General features: G+C 43.2%; 2 protein-coding genes across 7 annotated transcripts; one reads left to right on the forward strand and one right to left on the reverse strand.

Moving 5' to 3' along the window:
• Window positions 1-1,229: 1,229 nt before the first annotated feature.
• LOC118509474 (peroxisomal targeting signal 2 receptor) lies at window positions 1,230-24,149 on the forward strand. 6 transcript variants are annotated; one of them, XM_036050113.1, is made up of 5 exons: window positions 1,230-5,415; window positions 22,045-22,250; window positions 22,453-22,845; window positions 22,926-23,128; window positions 23,199-24,149. In XM_036050113.1, exons 2-5 carry the CDS (start codon window positions 22,050-22,052, stop codon window positions 23,365-23,367), a joined length of 966 nt encoding a protein of 321 aa, XP_035906006.1. In that variant the 5' UTR covers window positions 1,230-5,415; window positions 22,045-22,049; the 3' UTR covers window positions 23,368-24,149. The 6 variants fall into 6 exon arrangements, with proteins under 6 accessions (XP_035906006.1, XP_035906007.1, XP_035906002.1 ...); XM_036050114.1 differs by lacking the exon at window positions 1,230-5,415 and adding an exon at window positions 14,113-14,524; XM_036050109.1 differs by lacking the exon at window positions 1,230-5,415 and adding an exon at window positions 18,513-18,690.
• On the reverse strand, window positions 7,222-10,597 carry LOC118509473 (arrestin homolog). Its single transcript, XM_036050108.1, has 4 exons — window positions 10,230-10,597; window positions 9,404-9,955; window positions 8,990-9,323; window positions 7,222-8,920 (listed from the first exon to the last, which is right to left on the reverse strand). Exons 1-4 carry the CDS (start codon window positions 10,392-10,394, stop codon window positions 8,775-8,777), a joined length of 1,197 nt encoding a protein of 398 aa, XP_035906001.1. The 5' UTR covers window positions 10,395-10,597; the 3' UTR covers window positions 7,222-8,774.
• Window positions 24,150-24,527: the final 378 nt, after the last annotated feature.

Genomic DNA, 24,527 nt, shown 5'->3' on the forward strand with positions numbered 1-24,527 from the left:
CGGTTAAAATCCAACTTCAATGCCACATAAGTCAACATCAACTAATCAGCTATGTGACCAAGGCGTTCTTATCCAATAAAAAAAAAACAAATGAACATAATATATTTGTGAAACAAATCTCAAACAAAGGTAAATAAAACCTGGTAAAAATGAAACGAGAAAATAAATAAATTATTGTAAATATAGTAATAAGGAGAAAATAAGAAAATAAGAATTAACACTGCAACGATAAAGAAATAAACTAACAATACGATTCGGACGGAATAAAAAATTAGAAGAAAATAAATAAAATAAAAAGGGAACAAATTAGAAATAAATAAAAACAGTCGTTAAAGGCCAAAAATAGTTATAAAAACGCCATGAAATTCATAAACGATGGGATAAAAACGAAACAGAAAATAAAAATCAATAAACACTGAAACATCGAACAATTTACAAAAAATGCTAGAAATTGGATAATTGCTGATAATTTAATAGCTGAATCATTTAGAACTATTGAAACATAGTATGGTTCTTAATATGTATCTAATATAGCTTCTAGAAAACAGACTTCTAACAAAAAAGATCCAAAAATTAGATAACAAACATTAAAAAATATAAGAGGAGAAATAGAGAAGGAAAGAACTGTTGTCAATACTTTAACGGACAATTTAACGGCTTTAGACAGCAGGGTCTATCAAATTATTGCCTCATCAACTGAAAACCCTGTAATTTCTATGAAAAAAGTGTGTCTTAAAAGTAAATTGAGAAAAGAGAAAATAAGAAAGCCAAGTTAGGAATTTAAAAGTCTAAAACTAAGTTTCATTAAAAATCAATTATTGTATTATAAACTAACTACAAAAAGCATATGAGCCTGAACCGATAGATTCTTGATCTATTCAGAAATATAGAAAGTTCTAAAAAAAACGCAAGTTTACTTCTTATAAATAATAACTAAAAAAATAATCTGTTTAATAAAAAATCAGTTCAAAAGTAAAATATTATATCAAACATTATCACAATATATGAAAAAACTTCAAAAAGATAAATAAAACATACAATTAAAAAAAAAGAAAAACTTAAACGTGAACAGTTTTATCAAAGTTGTTTAGAGAATAAAAAAATGATAAGAAGAAAATAAAAAAATGTTTAGAAATACACCGATATATTATAATAAAAATGTCCTAAAAAGGCCGAAAAAAAGGATTAAATCACTAGTAAAACCACCAACACAACTGGAATGTTTCTGTGGGACTCGATGTGTGACCTTACTTTATTGTTACAGTACGATATTTTTACAATCAGTTAAGTATGCTTTTAATCTACATATTAAAGATACAGTGTTATAAACCACTTCATACATGGTTAGTATCGTGATCGTGCGTATGTTTTTATAATCCCTTATACAACGATAATCCTGCTGGTTGGTTAAGTTTACTGCTTATTTATTACTTTACTGGTACGATCACTAAAACTGTATCAGCCCTGCAGCCTGATTGTTCAACTTCAATTTCCAATTAAACCTTAACCGGTCGTACCGGTAATATTATATTCACACCAGATTAGCACACGTATAGTTAAGCGAAGTTATTGTAAGATTATTGCACAAAGATTAGCCATGATCACTAGAGAGAGTGGGAGCTAAATAGTACGCATTAAATACTGGTCGTCTTTACTGGTAATCGATGTCCTTAGCCGCGAGTGTTGCCAATATCTGCGGGGGCACAGAACCTGGTCACTGCACGGCTAGGATGATCGATATCCTTTATCGCACACGTTACGCATTCTAGAAGGAACATTTAGCCGCTGCTTCTATTCTCCCGCCGTGTACCGTTTCGGAAGGGGTTTTGGGAATGTCTGGGTCCTCCCAAACCGCAAAACGAATGTCCACTCGGTAGCACCGGCCGGGAGAAGTAAAATGACGTAACTGAAGGTTTGTTTTTTGTTGGTTTATGATTAATACGAATGAAATACATTGCCATGGGTATGGTTAATAATGCTAAGTGTATAGTGAGCGATTGGAACACACACTCCGTATTTCGAACACGTTGCCTGCCTTTTTTGGTTAATAAACACACAAACACACAAAGCACGTTGCTACATCTAATAATCAATGTTGTTGCCTTAAGTTTAGCGTACTTCTACGCAATTCTCTGTGTTTTTGCTGCCAGATTTTAATATGTTTTCCCCTTTTTGCTCTTACATTATGCCACAGAAATTAGCACACCGATGACTTTTACAGCGAGACGAACGATGACGATAAGTAAACTGCAGAACTAGAGGGTTGCTGATCACCCTGAACTGTACCGATTAGGATATGTTTCAAATCCTTTCCAATAAACACTTACACACGCCCAGCTGACGAAGACGAACGACACAGATCCGGTGCAGCCCATCCGTACCGTACGGTCAGCGACACGCGACTAAAGGATGACCGACAGAAACAGCGTCCCGAGCCGACCATTCGGAATCAACCCATTCGGATCGGGTCCGGCGTGGTCCAGCTTCAGCTGACCGATACGCTGCAGCAGCTGTTCGGCCGATGGTGGACGATGGCTGTCGGTATCAAGCAATCCGGTCCGGCTGTTAGCGCGTTCCGAGGGGTCCGAGCGAAGGGTTGACGAAAAATTTGGGGTTTGACCACAGGGAACCGGATTCGTGGTTGGTAGCAAATGTGCCGTAAAGAGGTTAATAAAAGAAGAATATGGTGTAGAGTTCTGGACTTACTCGGCATTTCCCGGATGGAAGGACACCACTTTGAGTTTTACCGTTTTCCACTGTGGACAACCCATTCTCTGGAGGCATGTGAAGAGATTTGAAGAAAAAAACGTTCTTTACTTCAGGTAGAATACGACTAGCTGTAATAAGGAATTTCCACACCAAAAAAAAAAAAACTTTGTCCGTTAAAATTATTTACGGACTCTACAATTACCTCTCCGTGTAACTGCCAACGTTCACAACTGCCAATGGACACCGAGAGGCGTGCGCGAAAAAAAAACGCCACCAAAAACTCGAGCGGGAAACACACGTCCGTTAACGGTTGAAATCTTTGCATAAATAAAACCTGCCAAAAAGCGTTGCACCGCTTGAACGGGGACCTTAGCGAAATCTTGGAAAATCCTTTTGGTCGTCTTACAAACAACGCACACACACGCGCGCAACCTAGACCAACGGTCGCTTGTATATTGCACAGCCAGTGTACATGAACTTTTCGCGCGTTCGTGCGTTAAAAAGCAGCAGGAGCACGAGAGAAAGCACGAGCAGAAAAATGGACGGGCCCATTTTCCGGACGGGTGCGATAGAGAGAGAGAGAGAGAGGACATTTTCCGCCGAAAGAGTGTCCCGCAGGGCGTCTTGAAGAAGCCGAAAAATTGAGCCGAATATTTTTCAAGGAACCTGCTGCGTCCGGGCGTGGGTGAGAGGGTTGTCTGTGTTCTTATCCTGTTTCGTGCGCTAGGACGTTCGTTTCGTTTCGTTTCGGGGAACGCATTATGTACCCCACTCCACGTTTTTTTTGTGCTGGGTTGGAAAAGTGCGCGAAAGAAAATAAGAATATGCTCCCCGAAGACGTGATCCGTGATTTATTTTTGCGTGAGGTAAATATTTTCTTCATGATAAAATGTCTTACGAAACCTTGGAGAATGCAAAAAAAGCTGATGAAAAATTTAAATAAAGTCTTATTAATAGTAAAAAAAATATCAAAGCTATTAAATGTAAACCTCATGCTGTAACGGTTTTTTTAAACCTTCATATTCAAAAACTGCCCTCATCCCTTAGCAACCGTACCAGCCTTCATTTTCTTCGCTCGCGCGCTATACATAACCAGCGCTTACTTGGATTTTGCTGGCGTTTTTTTTTTTGTAGAAGCAAATGCCGCGATTGGATGTACCGCACCCAATACGCACGCAAACGCAAACGTCGCGACGTTACCGTCACAGAAGGAAAGGAAAAATCCGCGTACACCATTACAACGCCATCTTCCTTTTCGTTTCTGCTTTCGCCAAACCTTCGATCCTTGCAGAGCAAACGAGTGAAAGAGACCGAGTGACGCGCACCAGGCATCAAAAAATCCTTCCCCAGCTAGAAGAGGCGCCAGTGCCGCGCAAAAGAAATTCTTCCTGAAGACGGCAGCAACAACAAAAAAAATCACACGCGCACCTCGCGAAGGAAAAACTTCGGATATCCGAAGAAAAATCCCTCCGCAATCCTTCCAGCGCAGCCTCCAGGAGAACCCTCCAGCAGCGTCGGGCAAACGTGCTGCCGAGCGAAGAAAAAGGCGGAGCTAGCAAGCTTTTAGCACAAGCGCTAAGAAAGGATATTAAGAACTGCGGAACACATCTCGGGCGCTCCGAAGACGTTGAGCGGTGATTCCTCGGGTCGGGTCGAGTTTTTAGTACAACTCGTCGCTGCAGGTATGAGCGTAAGTCTTCGGGATTCCCCTGTCTGTAACTTAAAGCCTTCCTCCTTTTTGCCCACCTCAAGCACTCCCTTTGCTAGGACAAACCGTGCAAAAGGAAAGGGGTTTTTCTTGAACCGTGAACCGTTAGAGGAATTCTCGTACCTCGGCAACCCAACCACCAGTGCGCGATATACATAAGCCCCTACCCTAGTGAGCTAAAGTGGGACTTTTAAAATTTAAAAGGATTTTCCCGCGACCTCTACGGGTTTCGGGTTGGGTCTTTCATTCGCGCGTTCCTGCTCAAGCATACGCAACACGCTTCGTTCCACGAGTGCGTAAGCATTTTAAAAGGATTCCCCTTGGTGTGTGTGTGTGTTCGGTGAAAGTCATCGTTTGGTTAAAAATTTAAATCACCCCGTCAACTTTGCCCTTACCGTCCGTAAAACCGGTAACCTACGAACGCCGAGCAGGAATGCACGCACCAGTCTGGTACGAGATTTACTCCAGTCAGCATAACCTCCGTACGGTGGACGGATATAGTACGCGGCACGGTATCTTCACCACTTTGCGGTGTGTCGTCCCCTGCAACACGTGGTTTCTCCGGTACGTCCGGGTGGCGATTGATGACTTCCGGTTTATCCACCGAAAAGTTGCAGCGAAATTGCCACCAGTCTGGACAGTTTGGTAGGAACGGGCCAGGACCTTGGCTTCGGCTTAACGCAAAGAACCAGGACTCAATCGTCGAATCGTCGGTGTCGTTCGTCCTTCCCCGAGGAAGCACGTGCCTGACCGTGTGTGTGTGTGTCCGGTTATCCTTGTGTTAGTGGTATCCCGGTGTGAACGATTTAAAAGTGTGTGAAGTGAAAGTGGTCACTCTCGGTCAGATCAATCAACGGACCAGCCATCGGGGCTCGAGGTCGAGGTCAACGTGTCTGAGTTGGGCTACTAGCTCATAGTTTCCTCGAAGAATAAACTTTCCGTCCGTAGTTAAAGGGCTACCGATTTCAACCACCTGGTGTACCAGTGGCACAGTGAAGGTAAGCAAAAGTTCTTCAATGTTCTTGTTACTCTTCATCGTCTCTGTCGATCGTTCATCATATGGAACAGTGGGCTTTTTCTGTTTAGTGCTGTTGTGTTTTACAGAAAAGGGGTTAATCTGGCAGCTTGATTGATATGTGTTAGCAATGCTTTTTTATCCTTATGTTACTTACGGATTTATGAACTATTTTACATGACGTATTAAAGGGTTTTTCTTCTTTTTCTTTATACACCTTACTGCAAACAATTTTCTATTGAAACGTATTTTTTACATTGCTTCTGCATCGTCTGTGTGCTGCATCTGTTTTGTCTTTAACTTCATTTTTTTCCTTTTTTGTGCAAATATTATAAATCTAATCTAAGTTAATCAAATCTAATCTTAAGTTTAATATTGAACATTTGCTTTTTTTCTTACTTGATTTATACGCACACCAGCTCAATTTATAGACCTAGGTCGAGCAACGTACGATTTCCTTGACCTGGAAACAAGTCTTTTAGTCTGCTACAATTATTTAAGTAAACATAGTCATTTGTTTGCTTTGCTTCTTTTCTGTTATCTTTTGCTTTTTTGTCTCTGTTTTCTCTACTTATTATTTACATACTTAACATTTGGAAGTTTCTGAACCAGTCTTATGTTTTTTTTTTCTACGTATGATTTTAGTTTCTTATTTTTTATATATTTTAGCTTAGAAGTGATAGACGAACGGCCTTTTTGTTTATTTATAAAGTGATGCAAACTTTTTTTTATTTATGATTCTTTTTTCTTCCTTTTTCGTTTTACTACAACAAACATATTTTATTTTATTTATATTTTTTACACATCTTTTACGTTATACGTTTATTTTTCTCTGTTATATTACTTGTGTGGTTCCACTTATTTCCGCTTAATGTTAATGATCGTTTGTGGTTTTCTGAGATACTGTTTTTGTTTATTTATGTAATTCGGAGCGAAATATTTGTTGCTAACTCAATGTATGATGTGTCTAGTTCAGAAAAAGACTTTTAGCTTTTTATAATTAATGCAGAATTTCTCCTTCTATGTTTTGCTATTTTTTCTACTTCGCCTTCTACGTTTCTTACACTGTAGTACAACTTTTTTTTTTTATTCTTGTACTCTCTTTTCTCTTTTCTCATCTGTGTTCAGTTTTTTCTCAATCATTCTTGTTGCAATATGTTTGTTCTGCTCTTTCCTATGTTTTATACTTTTTCTTGAAGCAATTTTTTATTTAATTTTTACAGTACACTACTGGATGTCTTTTGAGTTCAACCGCAGTTTTGTCTCTTTTTTATTTTAAAAATATCCATGCATTAGCTGATTCTATGTTTGTTTTTTTATTGGGATTCATCTTTCAATTTACTGATGCACTTTGCACTATAATTTTTGTTGCTCGTTCTGCATCCTCCTTTGCGCTTTTTACAAACTTCAGGTTAATTTTTTTCTAATGCATTGTGTTCCATTTCCGATTTTTTTATTTATTAAATCTGTCTTTTTTCATATTTATCACATATATTCGCTTTCTCTTTTTTTCAATTAATTATTATGTATATCCGTTCCCTGGTTTAAAGTACCGTATCACATCTTGCAGTATCACAAGCTATATTTATGCGCTTCTGTACAACCAATCAAGCAAATACTTCCCATCCTAAAGGGAAATGGTTCTAATTGAGCAAATACCGGGTGCTTTCGTATACTCTGTTTACAAGGGATTGAGGTTGCGCTTAGCAAATATTCTACAAGGTTCTTTCACTGATCAGTTAATAAGAGCTGTTCTAAGTAGCAAAACACATATAAAAAACAAAAAGGATTGGTTCGCTGTTTTTGTTGCTCTGCATTTTTTTTTACTCTTTTTATCTCCAATTACAATAATAACATAGCCAAATTAGGTTTATACAAAATAAATACAAACAGTCAACATCACGAGTAGTACATCGTGTGTTTTTTTCTGTAAATTGCAAACAGGTCTATGGTTTTCTTCTTAACGTTGACCAACTATTTCCCCCCGGCATCATGAGACCATGATGAAGGGATTTTGGGTTTTAAGCTTGTTGTTTCTTGTTTTTTTCTTCTTCAAATTATGTTTTGTTTATAATTTTATTAGCTTGTTGATAGCGTTAGGTTCCTGTTGCACCCTTTTGTTGCCTGTATGTAAAATGAATTTCTTTAAGCTGAGTTGCATAAGATATGAAGCGAATAGAAGACCGATTAATGAAACACAGTTCAAACAATAATTGACCCGCAGTAAGGAGCGCCGAAAGCCGGAGAATGGAGGGAAGCCCTGATATGCATTGGAAGAAAAGCGCCAGCTCGATGCATTCCTCCCACCATATCGGCGGGACCCTCGTTCATCGCGGTTTCCGTTGCACAATTAAGCAGTTCGTTGTTGCAAACGTTTGCAGTCTGGCTGTTTTTTTTTTTTGTTTAGATTAATGTTAATCCATTTTCGATTCTGCACTCACTTCGCTCACTCGTAATCACCGAAACTAAAACAGAAAACTAAAACGTCTTACACTCTAAGGCTGCTGTCGCCAGCGATTCGGGGTGCGGCCGGTTTTCCACACACGCACCAAGTGCTCCAAGTGGGAAAAGCGTCCGCGCCCCGAACCGAGCTGCACTAGATTATCGTCGATTCGATTTCGTTCACTTCTGGTGTTTTGCTTGGGTTACTTCTTGGGGTTTTTGGCTTGCTTCATGTTTTTTTTTTCGTTGGCTTTTGTATCAGTTGCTCTTCGATTGATCGATTAATTGTGTTCATCGGTTCACTTCCCTGTTAGGGGTGGTCCCCTTTCCCAAGGGGATGCTGGTTCGTGACTGCGCAGTCGTTCCTGTTGAAGCTCGTATGACAGCAAATTAATCGATGAATCAAATTTTATCATTAATCGTTCCGTTACTTTGCTTGTTGATGGTTGCATTTTTTTGGTCGTCGGAGGCTACCTTCGCTCCTTCAATTTTCTTGCATTTTCTCTCTCTCTCTCTCTCGCTCTTTCGTTTTTTTTTAGTATCGTTTATAGTTAAAGGGAGCACTAAGGGTAGGTTGTTCCTTCGCGGTGTTTTGGGTGATTAATTTAAATAGCATCATAGTGTTATCACATGGGCATTGTTACGTGGCTCAGGTATGTACGCTGCTCGGGAGACTCCCTACTAGCCCCGGCCAAAGCCTGCTCACAACTCCCTACGGCCCTTACCGAACGGCACGCGTTGTGCGCGTTGTGGGGAGCGTAGGGACAGCGGGCGCCCTGTAGGGAGCAGGGATGCGCGGGAAGCATTCGGTATCGTTGGTCTTGTTGGCTTAAAGTTTGCTGCTCAGCTGGGTTCCTTGGTGAAGGGTAAACGGCGTGGGTGACTCTCCCTCGGGAAGCCTTACTCCGGCTCGTTCATCCGCAGGCGAGCAAAGTCCTCGAACACGATGTTATCGTCATCGTCGGCGTAGTGCGAGTTCTCGTAACGATGGCGCTCTATCGACTTCATCTTCTTCAGGGCGTTCACTCGTTCTCGCTCCACGGTTCCTGTGAGGTGAGATGGGAGTTAATTTCCTGACGCTTTACGGCCCCCGGGTACCAATCAAATCCACTTACCAGGCGCGGGGTTCATCAGCTTGAACGGGACGTCCGTCTGAAGTTCACCGCCGAGCGTGCCACAGTTGAGCTTGACGCGCAGCGAGTACGAGATGACGATACCCATCGCATCCGACGGACACTTGCCCTCGCAGATCAGTGTGGACGAGGCAAGGTTCACGTCGTCGTCCTTCAGGTGTCCGTCGAGCGCAATTCCCCGGCGGTCCTTGTTGCTCGAGGCGAGCGGCACCAGGAAGAAGGATTTCGTGAAGCTGGCCCCGGGCGTGATCGGGCAACCTTCGCGCGTTTCCAGCGATGCGATGTGCTTGCTGAACTGCGCATTCACCATCGTGACCTGGAGGAGAGCATTGGAAAAGGAGAGACGGAAGTGATTAAGCTGCAACCTAACGGACGTTAGCCCGCAAAGCCGCCTACCTCGCAGTGCTGCACCACGAAGCACTTGATGCTCTTGACAGTCTTGCGCGAGTTGTTCGTCACCACGATGTTGGCCGCGATCTTCTCCCCATGGTAGTAGATCTCCCGATCGAGCGTCACCTCCAGGTTGATCTTGCCCTGCGAGAACGTGAAGCCCTTGCTGACGAGCGACGACGGAAGACGACGGCCCCGGGTGGCCGGTGCGTACTGCAACTTCTTGATCGTGAGCGTGACGGCACTGCGCTTGTGGCCCTTGTCACCCTCATCCTCGCCGACGAACGCCTTGATCGCGTACTCGACACCGAGCGGTTTGCCCTGATCGTCCTCGCCGGCCTGCAGCGTTACCGAGCTCGGTGCCATGGCCGGGAAGTGGAAGGTGAACGGGAACGCGTTCGCGCCCAGCTTCTTCACCAGCCGCTCCTGCATCGGCGTCATCTCCATGTTGGCGTTCTCCATCGGATAGATCTGCTCCTTCAGCAGGACCATCTCCTTGGAGAACTTCACCCCCATCACCTCATCCTCTTCGCGACCGTAGCGGTAGGTGGTGATGAGCTGTGGAGCAGAAATGGAACAGAGGGGATCCGAGTAGAGTTAGAGAGAGACAGATAAGGATACACATAAGGATAATCTTCTGATCTCTTGAAGCACTCCTCAAAGTAAACTTGAACGTCCTTTTGACAGATATTCCTATCACACTTGGTCTTTTAAGAACTCCGAAGCACACTTAAGCTTAACAATTGGACACTCTTGTTATCACAGTCTATTGATGGCTTCAACACTTGATAAGATCCCAGTAGGAAGCAATCTAATATCGCACTCAACCAACCTGCCCGAAGACCTTGCGGCCTCGCAGGTACTCCTCGTCCAGCACGATAACGCCATCGATCGGGTCACAGTAGTCGGTGTGGTCGATGAAGTCACGCTTGCCGAGATAGACGGTTAGTTTGCCATTCGGTGCCGATTTTTTGAATACTTTCACTGCGACAACCATCACTGTTTAGCGCTCACGGGGTGTTGTTTTGCACGGGGGGTTTTGCAAACTACAAAATTCACTGTACTTCGAGAATGTGGACGCGGTTTGGAAAAATTCTCCTTTTATTCTCCTTTTACGATTCTTCGCTTGAACAAAAAGTGCTCACTGCTGCTAGAGTGCTTTGGGTATTTGGTTTGAAAGAACAACCAGAAGTGCGATCGACCGGACAGTCGGTGGACGGTTTTATACCTTTCGCTGGTCGCTGAAACACCGAAAAGGTTTCCCGGCACGCTGCCCGTTGCTGAAGGGAAGAAAAGAAAAAAAAACAAACCCCGGGAAATCGATCGAATCGTACGGTGCCATTAACTGAATTAGGCACCAGCTATGGTGTGCCTGGTTTGTTTGCGTACTGACCGATGGTTGCCACCTAATTCTTGTCCACTGCTACCGTCCTCTGCCCTGCCGCCACTTCCTTTTGCGGGATACGCAACCCGCACACCCGCGTTGAGGGCGCGCGGAACAGCGAAATTACGATGCAACCGGTCGGTCAGCGCATCGTCGTTGTTGGTAGCGAACGGTAATCTTATTTGAAGTCGGTCTCCGTAAAGCATAGCTGTGACGTCACTGACGTGCTCACCGGATGCGTGTGTAGGTCACGTTTGGCGGCAAGACGTTCCCCGAAAGGGCACGGCCATCTTAAAGGATTAGATTGGGAGCAGAAAAACAAACCAATTCGCTTAAAATATGATTCAGCCGCTGTGTTACGATTGCATACATTCAGGAGTAAATTCAAAAATGTTCAAATTTCTCTCAGATGACTAACGTTTTGCATAACGACTCATTGAGCAACAGCGTTTTTTTGCTTTTGGTATTCACAAAGTCACAAATAATAGTTGTTTGTAAGGCTTCATTGGCCTGCTACCGAGGGACAAATATTCACGTTGCGTGAAGCGTAGTTGTTTGCCGTGCATTGTCCACGCTTGTATTAGCATCATCCCCCCAAAAATGGCCGTTTGCCAATTAAGTCCTGCAGCCTGTGGATACAGTGCTGCATCCCGATCCCGGCTCGAATGTCAAGGTTGGCTTGCTCGGGTTGGCCACCTTGTTGGGTCAATTGTACCCGTACCCGGTGATGGAAATGGATAGGAATCGGTAGAATAGTGTTCTGCGAAACCTTGATAGCACTCACCGAGCGCATGTAGTTTTGATTAAATAACATTACACAGACGAGACTGTGATTACGTGCTGCGTGGTAAAGGAAGGGAACGCAATGGTAACAGACAATCCGGATCGAGCGAGGGGCTTAACGTAAGCAGCAAGGATTAAGAATATCCCGAAAGGGAATTATGTAAAGGTGAGGTTATTTTTGAACGTCGAAAAAAGGGGTGTATATCAGTAGCGATCAGATGGTTAAGTTGTTTGGTAGAATTCCCTTCGTCTATGCACCTTTTACCAGGTGGGTCTGTTTTTTTCTTTTGTTAAACTTAAAGTGCATGGCCTCTGGGGGCCTTAGCTTGAAACAGTTCTAAATAACAATTAAACTTGGTGAATAATGGCTAACTGATGTAGTCTACAGATATTGAATCGCCAAGCTAGAACAAGTGCAGCGCTATTTTACCAGACAAGCTACCCGTAGGTTCCTAGGCTTCTCCAATCAGTCCCTTCCTTCCTATGAGACTCGATGCCAACTCCCGGGGTTGGTGTCCTTAGAGAACCGGTGGTCTGTGGCTAGTGCCGTGTTCATCTTCGACTCTTCGACTACAGCTCATCCATCCCCGCCTTCCGAATATCCCTCCTTACAGCCCCGGACCTCACTTTCCAGTGAGTCAAAACCTGCTTATCCTCTTATACGTTGCCTAATTTTCCTTTGTTAGCCTTTGTTCAGCCATGGTGGCAAACAAATGTTAGTGTATATTAATAAATAAAAAAGATATGTTAAATAAGATCAAGAGTAGATTTTATAGAAGTCAAACAGGAAATACATCCAGTTGAAGATGCGAATCATATTTAAAAATTGCTCATCAGAGGTTTGTTGTGCTCTCTTAATGTCTATATTAAAACTGTTCATAAAATCGTATTACCCCTGAAGGACTGTTTTAACTTAGCTTGAATAACAAAACTGAAGGATCAATTTATTTATGTTGGCAATTCGTTCGGGACATTACCTGAGTTCAACTAGTAATGTCCCAAACCAAGCGGCAAGGCGGTCTGGTAGCAGAAGCGATAGCCTTGCCGATCTTCACACGGCAAAACCTGAGAACAAATCACATCCAGGCCAGAAAGAATCCCTCTCTGTGCGCAGAACTGACTACCCAACTACAGGTAAAATTATATCACAGAAACCCATGGCAGGCGGTAGTTGTAGTGCCAAAAAGAACAAGAAGAAGAATGCTCGGCTCAATATGAAGAAGACAATTTGCAGGGAAAACTGAACTCTATCACCTTTCCAAGAAACAGCTCAAAAGTAAATGGACATTCTACAGGTAGAACTCGAGTGACACAACTAGTGTAAACTCATGTCACTATCCACACTGTTGGTAATGTTTTAGAATTGAATGTAATGTAATGTTTTGTTTTAGAAAGAATAGCAAAACGCCAATAGATCTATAGCGAGCAATATATGGGCATAAAACCGTAATAACAAATAAATAAACAATATAAAAATATAAAATATAAATGACAAAATGACAATAAATATATAAAGTACAAAATATTATCAAAAGAGAATCGTAATAGGAAAATCCAAACAAAATAATAAATATAAATTCATGAAAAAGAACAACATTAACAAGACAATAGACTAAGAAACTATTCAGCTCCAGTATGCTTTTCTTCGAATTTCGCTTAAAGAAGCTGCCTTTTCGCTTGCACAAAACCCGTACTCCAAGCACGAAAAACTGCGCTCTTAAACAACGGCCCGCAAATGTATGTAAAAGAAATAATCTTTTCATCATACTATTGTGGCGATTCATCCTTTTTTCCATCCATCCATCCACTCCACCCACTCTGGCCATTCCCATTCCCGAAACATTCCCGCTTAACGTACGCGATGCATCCGATGCTGGTGGAAGAAAATCGATAACGCGTTTGCAGAAATTTGCACACAGCACACAATTGCATTCACCGGGAAATGCCTTTTTCTTCTTCCCCGGGGGAACTGTAGACCCGGGAAAAGGGTCTTGTCTTTTTTGACCTGCCCTTCTACAATCTTCAGCTCAGTAGGAAATGCATTCGGTTGCGTTTCGGTGTGGTGAATATGCCAAACAATCGTTCAGGATTATGCGTATTTCGATGCGCTTTAAAGTGCGTTCCTTACAGCTTCCTGTCCTGGTCCACTTGCTGGACTCTGACCACTTTCTTGCGGTTTCGAAAAAGCGGGCGATCTTTTCTCTCGCTCTTCTAGCCAACATGCGTGTGGAACGGGCTGGAGCCGGTGACCGATGGAGACATAGTTCATCCTGGAGGTGAAACGGTGCCAGAAGTTTGGCAACGTTGCCACCCCCAAACCGTGGGAGCCAGCCAGGTGGGTGGGAAACAAATTCACCACCCCAGCAAGACGCAGCTATTTGCCTGCCCAGGCATACCCAGGATGGTGGTGACTATTATCGATGGGAGGAGAATCTTACATCAAACCTCCTCCTCTCCCCACCCCACCCCAATCCTGGTTGGGTGGTCCTTTGCAGGGTGGGCTCGATGGCCTTGCGTGAATGTCTCCACGCTTCGGCCGGACCAGTGGACGTCTGGAAGGCGTTCGTGGTGGTTGGCTTCGATAGCCTCGAGCGTGCAACGTTTGCCCGTGTGTCCTTTTCTGCCAACCAATATCCAATACTTACCCGCGTGGGCAGTGGCTAGTGTGCGTCCCCGTGCGTGATCAGTGCCGTGACTTCTTCTTGGCGTGTGTTTTAACGAAACAATCCACTAGAGCTCGTTGTGTTTGTATGATCAATTCCATAATATCATCCAATCCAAAAAACCAAAATCTAAAGCGTCAAAATCTTGCTCCAAACTTCAAACCCTAAAAAAAAAACAACCCCCAAAAGCTTCTCCAAAGCACTCCACTAAAAGGTAGCGCGTTGTTTCTGGTTATGTTGTCGAAGTAAAGACTGTAAGACAAGGCCTCAGTAATATAAAAGCAATCACTAACCATGGTAAGCACAACGTATCGGACTATAGTTTCACCAACACTACTGTTCTGAAACTGTAATTCACAGCACTATTCTAATTGATGGAGGGTTTTTTTTTAAACTATAATATAATAAAAGTTAACAGTGTCCAGATAGCAGAATCACAGAATATGTACAGTCCTGGAACTTACGCCGAGGGGATTAGCATTCCCACACTCAACCTTCCACAATCGACTCTTGTGTGCGTCTTCATTTTTTTTTTTGCAATTATTTTTAATCCCAAAGACCTAGTTCACGTTCTGAAGACACATTTTCACCTTCCCTTTCCTTCACGAACTGCTTGCGCCTTACGTCGTGCTGTCGTGCAGTTTTTCGCCAAAAATAATGCAAACCGCATCTGTACTATTTGCACTATTTTCTGGGGACATATTAACACTCACGCACACACATAGGAACAGAAACACACACACACACGAGACACACGACGGCGTTGCTTTCCTGCCGACCTTTCCCAAGTGTTGGGCGCTTGTACGAGTCTCACGCGAAAACGAACGGGGTCGGTGCGAATTTTTCCCTCCACCATCTTGCTGGATGCTGGATGCCATATTTAGCGCATATTCCTCTAACCCGCTTGAAACCCGTTTTGGGTTTACGAAAACTGCACACACAAAAAAAAAGAATCGTCCTAATATTCTAATAATACCTTGCACAATGGTGGGTACGGGACGGGATGCTCTAGGCCGTGCTGGCCGACGCGCCAGTGACGACGCTAGTGACGCCGTCGAAGGAAAATGCGGGAAAAATTATGCTGCCCTTAAAATGTTGCGTGTGGTGGCGGTGAGGAAGGGTAAAGGGGAAAGGGTGGAGCGGGTAGAGATGCTGGATGAGCGAATGCATGCATGCTGGAGAGTGTTGCTGCGCTGATGATGATGCTCTCTCGAAGTCAGGAGGGAAGCCATTGCTTGTGCGTTGGTCGGATATTGCGCAGTTAGTGTGAAGCACGTGCTTTTGGGTACAGTTTTCCCGCGTCGGGAATTGCAAAATGGGAAAAGAGTTAAAGAACTATTTTAAGTTCTACAAGAAAATCTGCAATACACATTCATGATTATAATAAATTTATTTACAAAAATAATTCATTTTCCAAAATTCTAAAATTCATTTTAATACAAACAATATATTTTTACTACTCAATACGGCGACAAGCTGTCTAACTCGAAATATACATAAAGAAATAAAAAAAAAAAATACTATTAGATATAAAATTCAAGGATGATCGCAGTAAAGTTGTTTGTCCAATATTTCCAATTTTATTTAAATTCCTCAAATTTTATGTCACATTTTCCGAGTTAAATCAGATGCTATTTTTAACCTTAGTTCCTTCCTTGGAAAGCTTAAGTAACGGAAATCACAAATGTGAGTTATAACTTTTCAAACAAGCAAACACAACGACATAAATTGCAATGTGTTATGAAGTGATTTTTATACATTCGTGGACAAAATAATAGGACCGTAATTTTTTTTATAAAAGCGTACAGTGAGGTAGGTTATGGCGCCGAACTTCAACGAATCGAATAGGTGTTTGTAACGACCTGAAAAATCAATTTACAATCTTGGGTAAACAATGATGCAATGACCCACTTTTTGGCATTATAATAAAACATTAGCCAACATATTTAAAATCCTAACCGGGGCGGTCCGATGCCCGGGCGACAACCGGTCTTCACACGGCAGGACCGGGGTTCAAATCTCATCCAGATCTTCTCCCCGAACGCAGTGTTGACTATCCAGCTTCGGGTAAAATCAAGTCATAGGAATCCAGGGATGGCAAGCGGCTGCCGGTCGCTTATTTTTGGGGGCGGACGTTTCCTTCTTACAGTTTTAAATATGTTTTAATTACACTTCCACCAATAACCCATCGTGGATTGGTTGTGTCTCTTTCCGTGTGGACGGCCTTAAAGGACTTTACGGGCTGGGTCGTCCGGTGTCAATCTCCTGACGTCAGCAATCTCCAGCCCACCGGAGCCTGGCGAGTCCAACTCGTTGCAGGATGAGAGGTGAGATCATCGTACAGCTCGTAGATTGTAGTGGCTCCTAGTTTGTCCAACCACACATACGGGGCTAAAAATCCTTCAGAGCATCTTCCTCTTGAACGCGGCTAAGAGGGCTTCGTCAGTTTTGGATAGAGTCCATGTCTCAGAGGCGTATGTGAGTGCTGGGACTATAAATGTTCTGTACAGTCTCAGCTTCGTCCGTCGCGACAGGTATTTAGAGTGAAGAAGTTTCCACTCATAATGTATCATGTTATCTTTATATTTGCTAATATTTTTATGGGAGTTAAGCAATTACTTGGAACGCTCATCTTTCATACAATAATTAATTATTTTAACAAAAAATACTTATACTTAATTTTACAGTATTTTGACGTATCTAATTAACATACATGTTTAAGTATTGTTCTAATTGATATTCTATATAAAAAAATTCGATTTTTTTTTAATTGCCTCCCTATATAGCTGTGTGTGCTATTACTCTTGCGGCTGTTGTTTTCCTGACCTACATTTCTATACATCCCGTGGGCAATACAACGTTAATCCGTCATAATTAAAATATAAATAAATTTCTGCATTCCGTCCAGTACACATCCAAGGCACGTTTTCAAGACACAAATCCAACAATCCAACACTCTTCTAAACAAAAAAAACCGCTAATCTTAAATCTTTTCCCTCAGTGACAAGCCATTTTTATGTGGAAAAATTTACCTAAAAATAGTAACACGGAAGCTCGTGAGCTCTCGTAAGCCTTGTAAAACCATACCGTGCTAGCACACAAACGGTTAACAGCACGCTTCGAACAACAGCAAAAAGATTGTAGAAAAAATAAATACAAAACGAATCAGACATGGTGCACAGCATCAACCACGAAGACCAAGCAGAGAGCGGGAGACGAGGAAAAGAAATTACCGAACCTTGCATATACAAAATGCAATTTTTAGTGCATCGGAAAGATTTTCCTCCTCTGGGCTGGATGGATGGAGCTGAAAAATGGATGCATGGAGGATGGGAAAATAAACAATCCAACATTTTATTGGTTGAATCTGGTCGGAAACCTGCTTAATGTGTCCGATAAACAACCGATTTCAGCTTCCCGCTGCTAGCTGGCGGCATCCGAGTCCGGATGACTCATGGGACGAAATTTTGCCAAATCGATTAAATGCACCATTTTCAGAAAGCATTTCTTTAAATAGAAAAAAATCACGATAAATAGAGACCCATTTTTAAAAATCCCATCCCTTTCATAATGTGCCGAGCACCTTTTTTTCTATTCGCAGTCCTCCCTGACCTACGACGCACGCCATCCCCATTCGATGGGCGAATACTTTCTTTCGCGTGTTTATTCTTTCCACCCGTGTGCGCTGCGGTTTGGTTTATTTTGTTACGCCAGCGTTCACAGCGCTGCAGCGATTTGTGTTTTCGCGCCCAGTTTTCCGTGCGCGAAGATCCTCTCGCGAAGATCATACGGCGGCAGCGGCTGCGGCGGCTATAAGATCGTTCGTAAACGCGTTACATACGCAACAGCGTATGATTTTTGTAACCCCACTCGACTCGTTTTTGTACTATTTTGAACTGGTTCTGGTTTTGTGGATCCATTTCTTTCGTTTCTTTTTTTTGCTTCGCTGGGACCACTGGCTGTGTTTGGTTGGAGACGCATGCCCTAGTCTGTTGCATTTTGCCTATTTTCTATTCATAAACATGGCAGCCGCTCCACCCCTTCCTTCCCTCCCTCAAGCTTCTGGATGGGGGTCTGGATGCATCTTTGCGAGTAGTTTTCCTTTAAGAAAAGGCGAAACAACACACACGCACACGAACCAAAAAAAAGAAGCAACGGAGGACGAGCAGTTTTTGACGCGGCTCGAAAGATGAGAACACTAACGGCAAACGGTTCGTGCTAGACTATCGGCGCACAACGGGCAGAAGCGAAAAGCCTGCAAGGGCGGGGAAAATAAAAACCTAACAACAACCGGACACACATGGAGCATGCCGGCGCAGCAGCCGCTTCTGGGTACGCCAGACACGCGCGCAATTTAGTTTTTCTAGTCGCGCGAAGTCGTGGTGAGGTGCATTTTTCGGGCAGTGCAGGCCGCGTAGTAGTTAGTAGCTTAGCAGCGTTCACCGTGGATTATCTCCTTGTGGGTGAGTGGCGTTTATCTATTGTCCGGTTTGGTTCGTGATGTTGGTTCGAGTTTGGGTGAAAGTTTGTGGATTTGTTAACAGTAATTTTGAGCAATTATTTGCGATACCACGGTATAATCCGCAGGTTTGATGTGATTATAGTTTAAGTGATCTCTCATATGGTGATTGTTTTCCTCGGTGTTTGAATTTTGAAATAGTTTTTACGATAGAAGTAAAACCTTTTATTTTCTTGTGGATAAGATTACAACTCCCCCTAAGATCCTGAAGGCGATCTCTTTTGTCGGTCGGCAAAACGGCAGAGATCTAAGGCCTAAGAGCTGGAAGGCAGAGATCGATAGAATATGGAAGGAGTAAGCGATATTAGATGAAGCACGAAGTTCAGCTGTTGGTGTTTCAGAAGTGCACAATTCCATAGACCATGCATCTACCCTCAAAGCCTTATCGTTCTTTTTCTTCTTCTTTGGTACTACAACCTCGAGAGGTCTTGGATTGTCAATCCTGCCTGTGATTTTCTCGTGTGATGGCCGTTATCTTCTCTACCATCGGTCCCCATTCGTTTAGTCAATGTTAAATGTGCTATAAAAATAAATTTCTGTTTCGGTATCCGCCTTCCACACCAAGTGAGACCTCAACAATTCGTTTCCGAACCTGAAGAAATTGATCATGCATTTCTGTGATAATATTTAAGTTCAAAACATCGCAGAAGGCTGTTTGATCAGATAAGAAAATGTTATAATTAGATTCACAACACAGGGACGCCTATAGATGCGACAGCGGCGCCGGTCTCTAAACGACCGGACCGGGGTTCAAATCCTTTCTGGGCCGTTGCCCCATAGTGAGGACTGACTACCCAACTATGCGGTATGAATAAGTTTAGTAAGCCAGAAATGGCAGGCATCACCTAAAAGGACATTAGAACAAGATGGAAGAAGAAGAACTTGTGCAGACTTTGACCTAACAAACCTAGTAGCTGGATCTCTGTGAACCTGATTCTCCCAATGCGTACAGTGAGTTCGGTTGAAAAACTGACTCATGGTCCAGTCAATTTGGTTTTTTTAATTTTTTATTTTATGGTATTTTATTTAATTATTGGACAGACAAACTTCATATCTTCAAAGCTTCAAACATGTCGATTTTTTAAATATTCTGTTTAATAATTGAGCATACTTTAATCTCTAAAAACTATGGGATATGTATGAACGGCATACTATTATTTTAGAATATTCGCATTTCTATCTCTCTCTCTCTCTCTCTCTCTCTCTCTCTCTAAATCACTCTTCAAAATTCCCTTTCAAAATTTAATTTAAATTAAAATGTATTTATAATAAGTTGCTGTAGTTCAATGAATATCTAGAGAGACTTCAAACATTTAACAGTTAATGCTATCGAGAAGAAGATTCCGGAAGTCCCTTTGATCGGGTGGAATTGCTGGTGGAAAGTTGAATCGTTTGTAATAACAAGTTTAATTGTTCACTCAATTCATATATCTCAAGGATATTTTTAAGGATCATATCAATTTCTTCGTTTCCGGTGACATTACGAACTCAGGAGAGCCAGGTTTTGCTTGTCTGGGTTCCTGGACGAAATTTATCCTTCGTTAAAAAGGCGACCTTGCGCATGGGGTATTGATCCAGGGTTCGATTATTCTCTGTTTTTATGTAATTATGGACCGGCTGCACTTAATACAACTGAGCTACCCATTGTGCCATAAATAAGATTAAACTAAACATTCGATTAACTTAAGAGCTGCATTCGTTATAGCTATAGATCATCATGCACAGTTTTTGAATTGCTGAATTTGAGCTAGATACTAAATAAACTAAATAAAAAATACTTAAAATTATTAAATTGCTCAATATTCGTTAAGCTTTCAAACTACTTTATAGCTACAAAGCGCAATAAAACAATCTTACAATGCATTTCCATCCCTACGATCGTGATTGATTGATGGGCACTTGAGATGCACTTTCTCCTGCGTCCTTTTGTGAGAGAAGACAATCCTGCGTTTTTTTCTGCTTTATTTCTCATCTCACACACTGCAAGAAAGAGTCAGCTATAGCAACGAACGAGATAGCAGGAACAAAATTTTCTCGCGAGAGAATTTTCCTATCCCGTGCAAAACGTACACGGCCGTGTGATCATCACGTTTGGGAAAATTTTCATCTCCAGCAACAACTGTCCTTTCTCACTCGCACTCGCTGTGTGTGTGAAGGAGAGAAAACGCGAAATGGAAGTAATCTATCTTTTTCTCGTACGTTTCGCACGGTTTGTGATGCGAAAGGCGCGAAAACGTACGCACTTTTCGCGCTCGCGCTACTACTTCTCGTGCGAGTTTTGGAGTAGTAACGTCATACACCAAGCCAAGAAGCTGCCAACTACGAATGATGATGGTGATGATGCTAATGACGAACGCTGATGACGATGGTGGATGTGAAACGATGTGAAGTTGTTTTGACTAGCCGCACGTCGTGGTGTACGAGCGCGCGTCTTCTCGGCTTCACGTGGAGGTGCGTTCGCACCACTACACGCCACACGCTTTACGCCGGCCACACACCAACACACGATGCTTCTGGTTCGCGGTCCGCGTGTATGTCTTCTCGCCGCGACGAGAATAAAAAACAACCCCGACTTGTGATTACGTGCGCGCTCGCGCTTCATCGTGCGATTGTTGTTCCATCATCATCATCATCATCACCGCCACCGTCATCATCTCCGCCATCTTCTTAGCCTCCTTCTCCCCCGTTCCGTGTCAACCCTTCCTGCGCGATACTCATCATCCGGCCGACCGGGTATGAGTGTGAATGTGCCACCGTCGTACGGTCGTAGTTCTTCCTGCTGCCTCCGGTTTTTCGGTGGTTGTTTAATAAATAATGCAATCTTTTTCTACGCGCGCGGCGGTGGCGATGCTGCCGCGGTTGTCGCTGTGGTTGTGGCGGACAGTTCCCGTCGATAGTTCCGCGGGGTCGGTTCACGGGGCTCGTTGCGGGCCTACACCGTTTAGTTTGTTTTTATTGTTCGCCGTGGTCAACAAATCCGGTACCGCCGTAATCCGGGTACTGGTCGGGAGACGGTCGAGCAGCTATCGGGAAGATATATCGTACAGAATAGCGCAGATAGTGGCTGAGGGCACGTTATCAACGGGCACTAAGAATTCCACCACCGCATCACACATCAACCGCTGCCACAATCAGAGGCCACGCAATGTGCGGTGTAAATAACAGTTGTTTAAGATAGTCCTCCTTCTCCGTACGGTGCGCAAGTAAGGCTCCAATAGGGGGGCCCTTAAAAGCAAGTCTCCATCCCCCTGCTAAGTGGTTTAACCTAATTTTCTCGGTGCCCAATGTTCAATTTCAGGAACGATGTCCACGTTTTTCACCACCAACCGGCACGGGTACAGTGTGCGGTTTTCGCCCTTCAACCCGGATCAGTTCGTCGTGGCATCGAGCCAGTTCTATGGGCTGGCCGGCGGTGGCACACTGTACTTTCTCGAGCTGACACCGGACGGTTGCGGTATCGTCGAGAAGCGTACGCATCACTGGACCGACGGATTGTTTGACGTGGTACGTAATAATCTTATCGCTGGCGCGTAACATTAATCCCACCCCGTTCTGTGGGTTGATTCGGCAAGGAAAAACAGGGCAATCGGGGGCCTTACCTACCTAAGATAAGGAAATACCGGGCGGCTCTAAGACAATTGGTCTTGGAAGCCTGATGTTTGCCGTCGCCGATTAAAATATCTTTCTCTTCTGGACTTCCCTTTAGACGTGGTCCGAATCGAACCCGGAAATCATCGTGTCCGGTTCGGGCGATGGTAGCGTTCAGCTGTGGAACACCAACCTGTCCAGCAACAATGGGCCACCGTCGATGGTGTACCGGGAGCACAAGAAGGAAATCTACAGCGTGGACTGGAGCAAGGTACCGTACGAGCAGCTGTTCATCAGTGCCAGCTGGGACAGTACGGTGAAGATATGGGACCCGATCCGGAACAATTCGCTCAGCACGTACATCGGCCATACGCAGCTGGTGTACAATGCGGTGTTTGCGGCCCACATCCCGAACACGTTCGCGAGCGTCAGTGGCGATGGGTTCCTGAAGATTTGGGACATCCTTTGCTACGATCTACCGATCGCAAGCATTAAGGCGCACGATGGAGAGGTATGTGACCGGGGGAGCATCTCGATCTGCGATCGTTCTTCTTTTGCGAGACTACTAATATTGGAATACCTCATTGCTAGGTTCTGACGGTGGATTGGTGCAAGCACGATTCGAACATCCTGGCGACGGGTGCATCGGACGGGTTGATACGCATATGGGACCTGAGAAACTTCGGCGTACCGATCACGGAACTGAAGGGCAACGAGTTTGCCGTAAGAAAAGTACAATTTTCACCCCATAATTTCTCCGTGCTGGCTAGCGTGGGATACGACTTTACTACCAGGTTGGTCCGGATTGAGCTTCAATGATGGAAATTGAAATTAATTAAATTTTTCTTAATTTTGTTCGATTAGAATATGGGACTTCAAGAAGAGCAATGAAGCTCTGGAAACGATCAAACATCATTCGGAGTTTACGTACGGGCTGGATTGGAACAGGCGCCGCCGGAACCAGCTGGCCGATTGTGGCTGGGACTCGCTAGTGCACGTCTTCAAGCCGGATTGCCTTTCGGATAAGATTTAAGCGTGCCATACGCGCAACAGTTCCTTTCAGTATGGTTGGCTTCGAGTGCTAGCTAGCTAGTAAGGTATCATACGTGTGATCGATGTACCCTGATTATAGTCCCTTGATGAAGCACAGCACACCCCGTGAAAAAGGTCCACCACTGGGCAGTACGTACAACAAAAGCGCAAGCCACAAAAATTGCATTTCGGCCAACGTGGAAGGTGGAAAAATTGTGATTTAGATGATAAGTAGACCAAAACCAACCAGTTCCCGAAATGATGGTGCGGGCGCCGCACAGACAGTCGTCACATTTAAATTTAACCATTTGTACAGACAGTTGAAGTTGGCGGCAGAGGGACACCGCCGTCCGCAAAACGAACGGGAGTTGGTGTAAAATTTATGTTTCGATGTACAGTTGTAATCAAAAGTCGGTGATGGTAGTTGAAGGTAAACGATACTCTTACATATGGTGCAGGGTTAAAAGGAAGTATGGAAGGGAAGCAGTGGCAACCGGTTAGGAGATTTAGCGCGGTGTCGCACATCGATGGTAGTTTATATTAAACTTTAACTGTTTATATTATTATTTATTATTCTTCGTTGAAGAATCGTTAGCTTGGTTTAATGGTTTTGTTTTCTTTTTCTCGCTCCTTTTCACAACGCTCTTGGTACACGTTAGGAGGAAGTAGCTTCTTGATTTTCGGTGCAAACATTGTTTTAGGCTAATGGATTATCGTTCTGGATGTAACAAGAAAAGAAACATTGTGTAAGTAAAAAGATAGATAAAATTGTGAAGAACCAAACACAACAGGAAATATATGCATATGTGTCAGAGAAATGGGAATTTGTTGTATTGTAAATGAAAGAAAACTTTATAATTGTGTACAGGAAGGGTAAAAGATCCTTTTACTAACGGCCTTATCAATGATTTCAAATTTGTCATCCATGTGACTCAATGGGATAATGAGTTGTAACAAAGTACGCAGCCAAAACGCTCATGCAACCAACGTGCGAAACGCAGCCAGAATGTTACAACGAGTCTATCAACTCGCATCAATTATTTATTAATTTAAATGATAATTGAACTTTTTGTGTGCAGTATTTAAAATCATTTGTAATATTTGCATAATCATATAAAATACAAATACGAAGTAAAATCGCTCCCATAGTGCTTTGGTGCG

The sequence above is a fragment of the Anopheles stephensi genome, chromosome 3 (genome assembly GCF_013141755.1).
Source record: "Anopheles stephensi strain Indian chromosome 3, UCI_ANSTEP_V1.0, whole genome shotgun sequence".
NCBI classification, from domain to species: domain Eukaryota; kingdom Metazoa; phylum Arthropoda; class Insecta; order Diptera; family Culicidae; genus Anopheles; species Anopheles stephensi.

Coding starts and splice junctions, on each gene's coding strand:
- LOC118509473 (XM_036050108.1), bottom strand. CDS start 10,394: ATGGTTGTCGCAGTGAAAGTATTCAAAAAATCGGCACCGAATGGCAAA. Junction 9,324..9,403: donor TCGTGGTGCAGCACTGCGAG/GTAGGCGGCTTT, acceptor GCTCTCCTCCAG/GTCACGATGGTGAATGCGCA. Junction 8,921..8,989: donor GCTGATGAACCCCGCGCCTG/GTAAGTGGATTT, acceptor CTCACCTCACAG/GAACCGTGGAGCGAGAACGA.
- LOC118509474 (XM_036050109.1), top strand. CDS start 18,528: ATGGAGCATGCCGGCGCAGCAGCCGCTTCTGGGTACGCCAGACACGCG. Junction 22,846..22,925: donor TTAAGGCGCACGATGGAGAG/GTATGTGACCGG, acceptor CCTCATTGCTAG/GTTCTGACGGTGGATTGGTG. Junction 23,129..23,198: donor GGATACGACTTTACTACCAG/GTTGGTCCGGAT, acceptor TTGTTCGATTAG/AATATGGGACTTCAAGAAGA.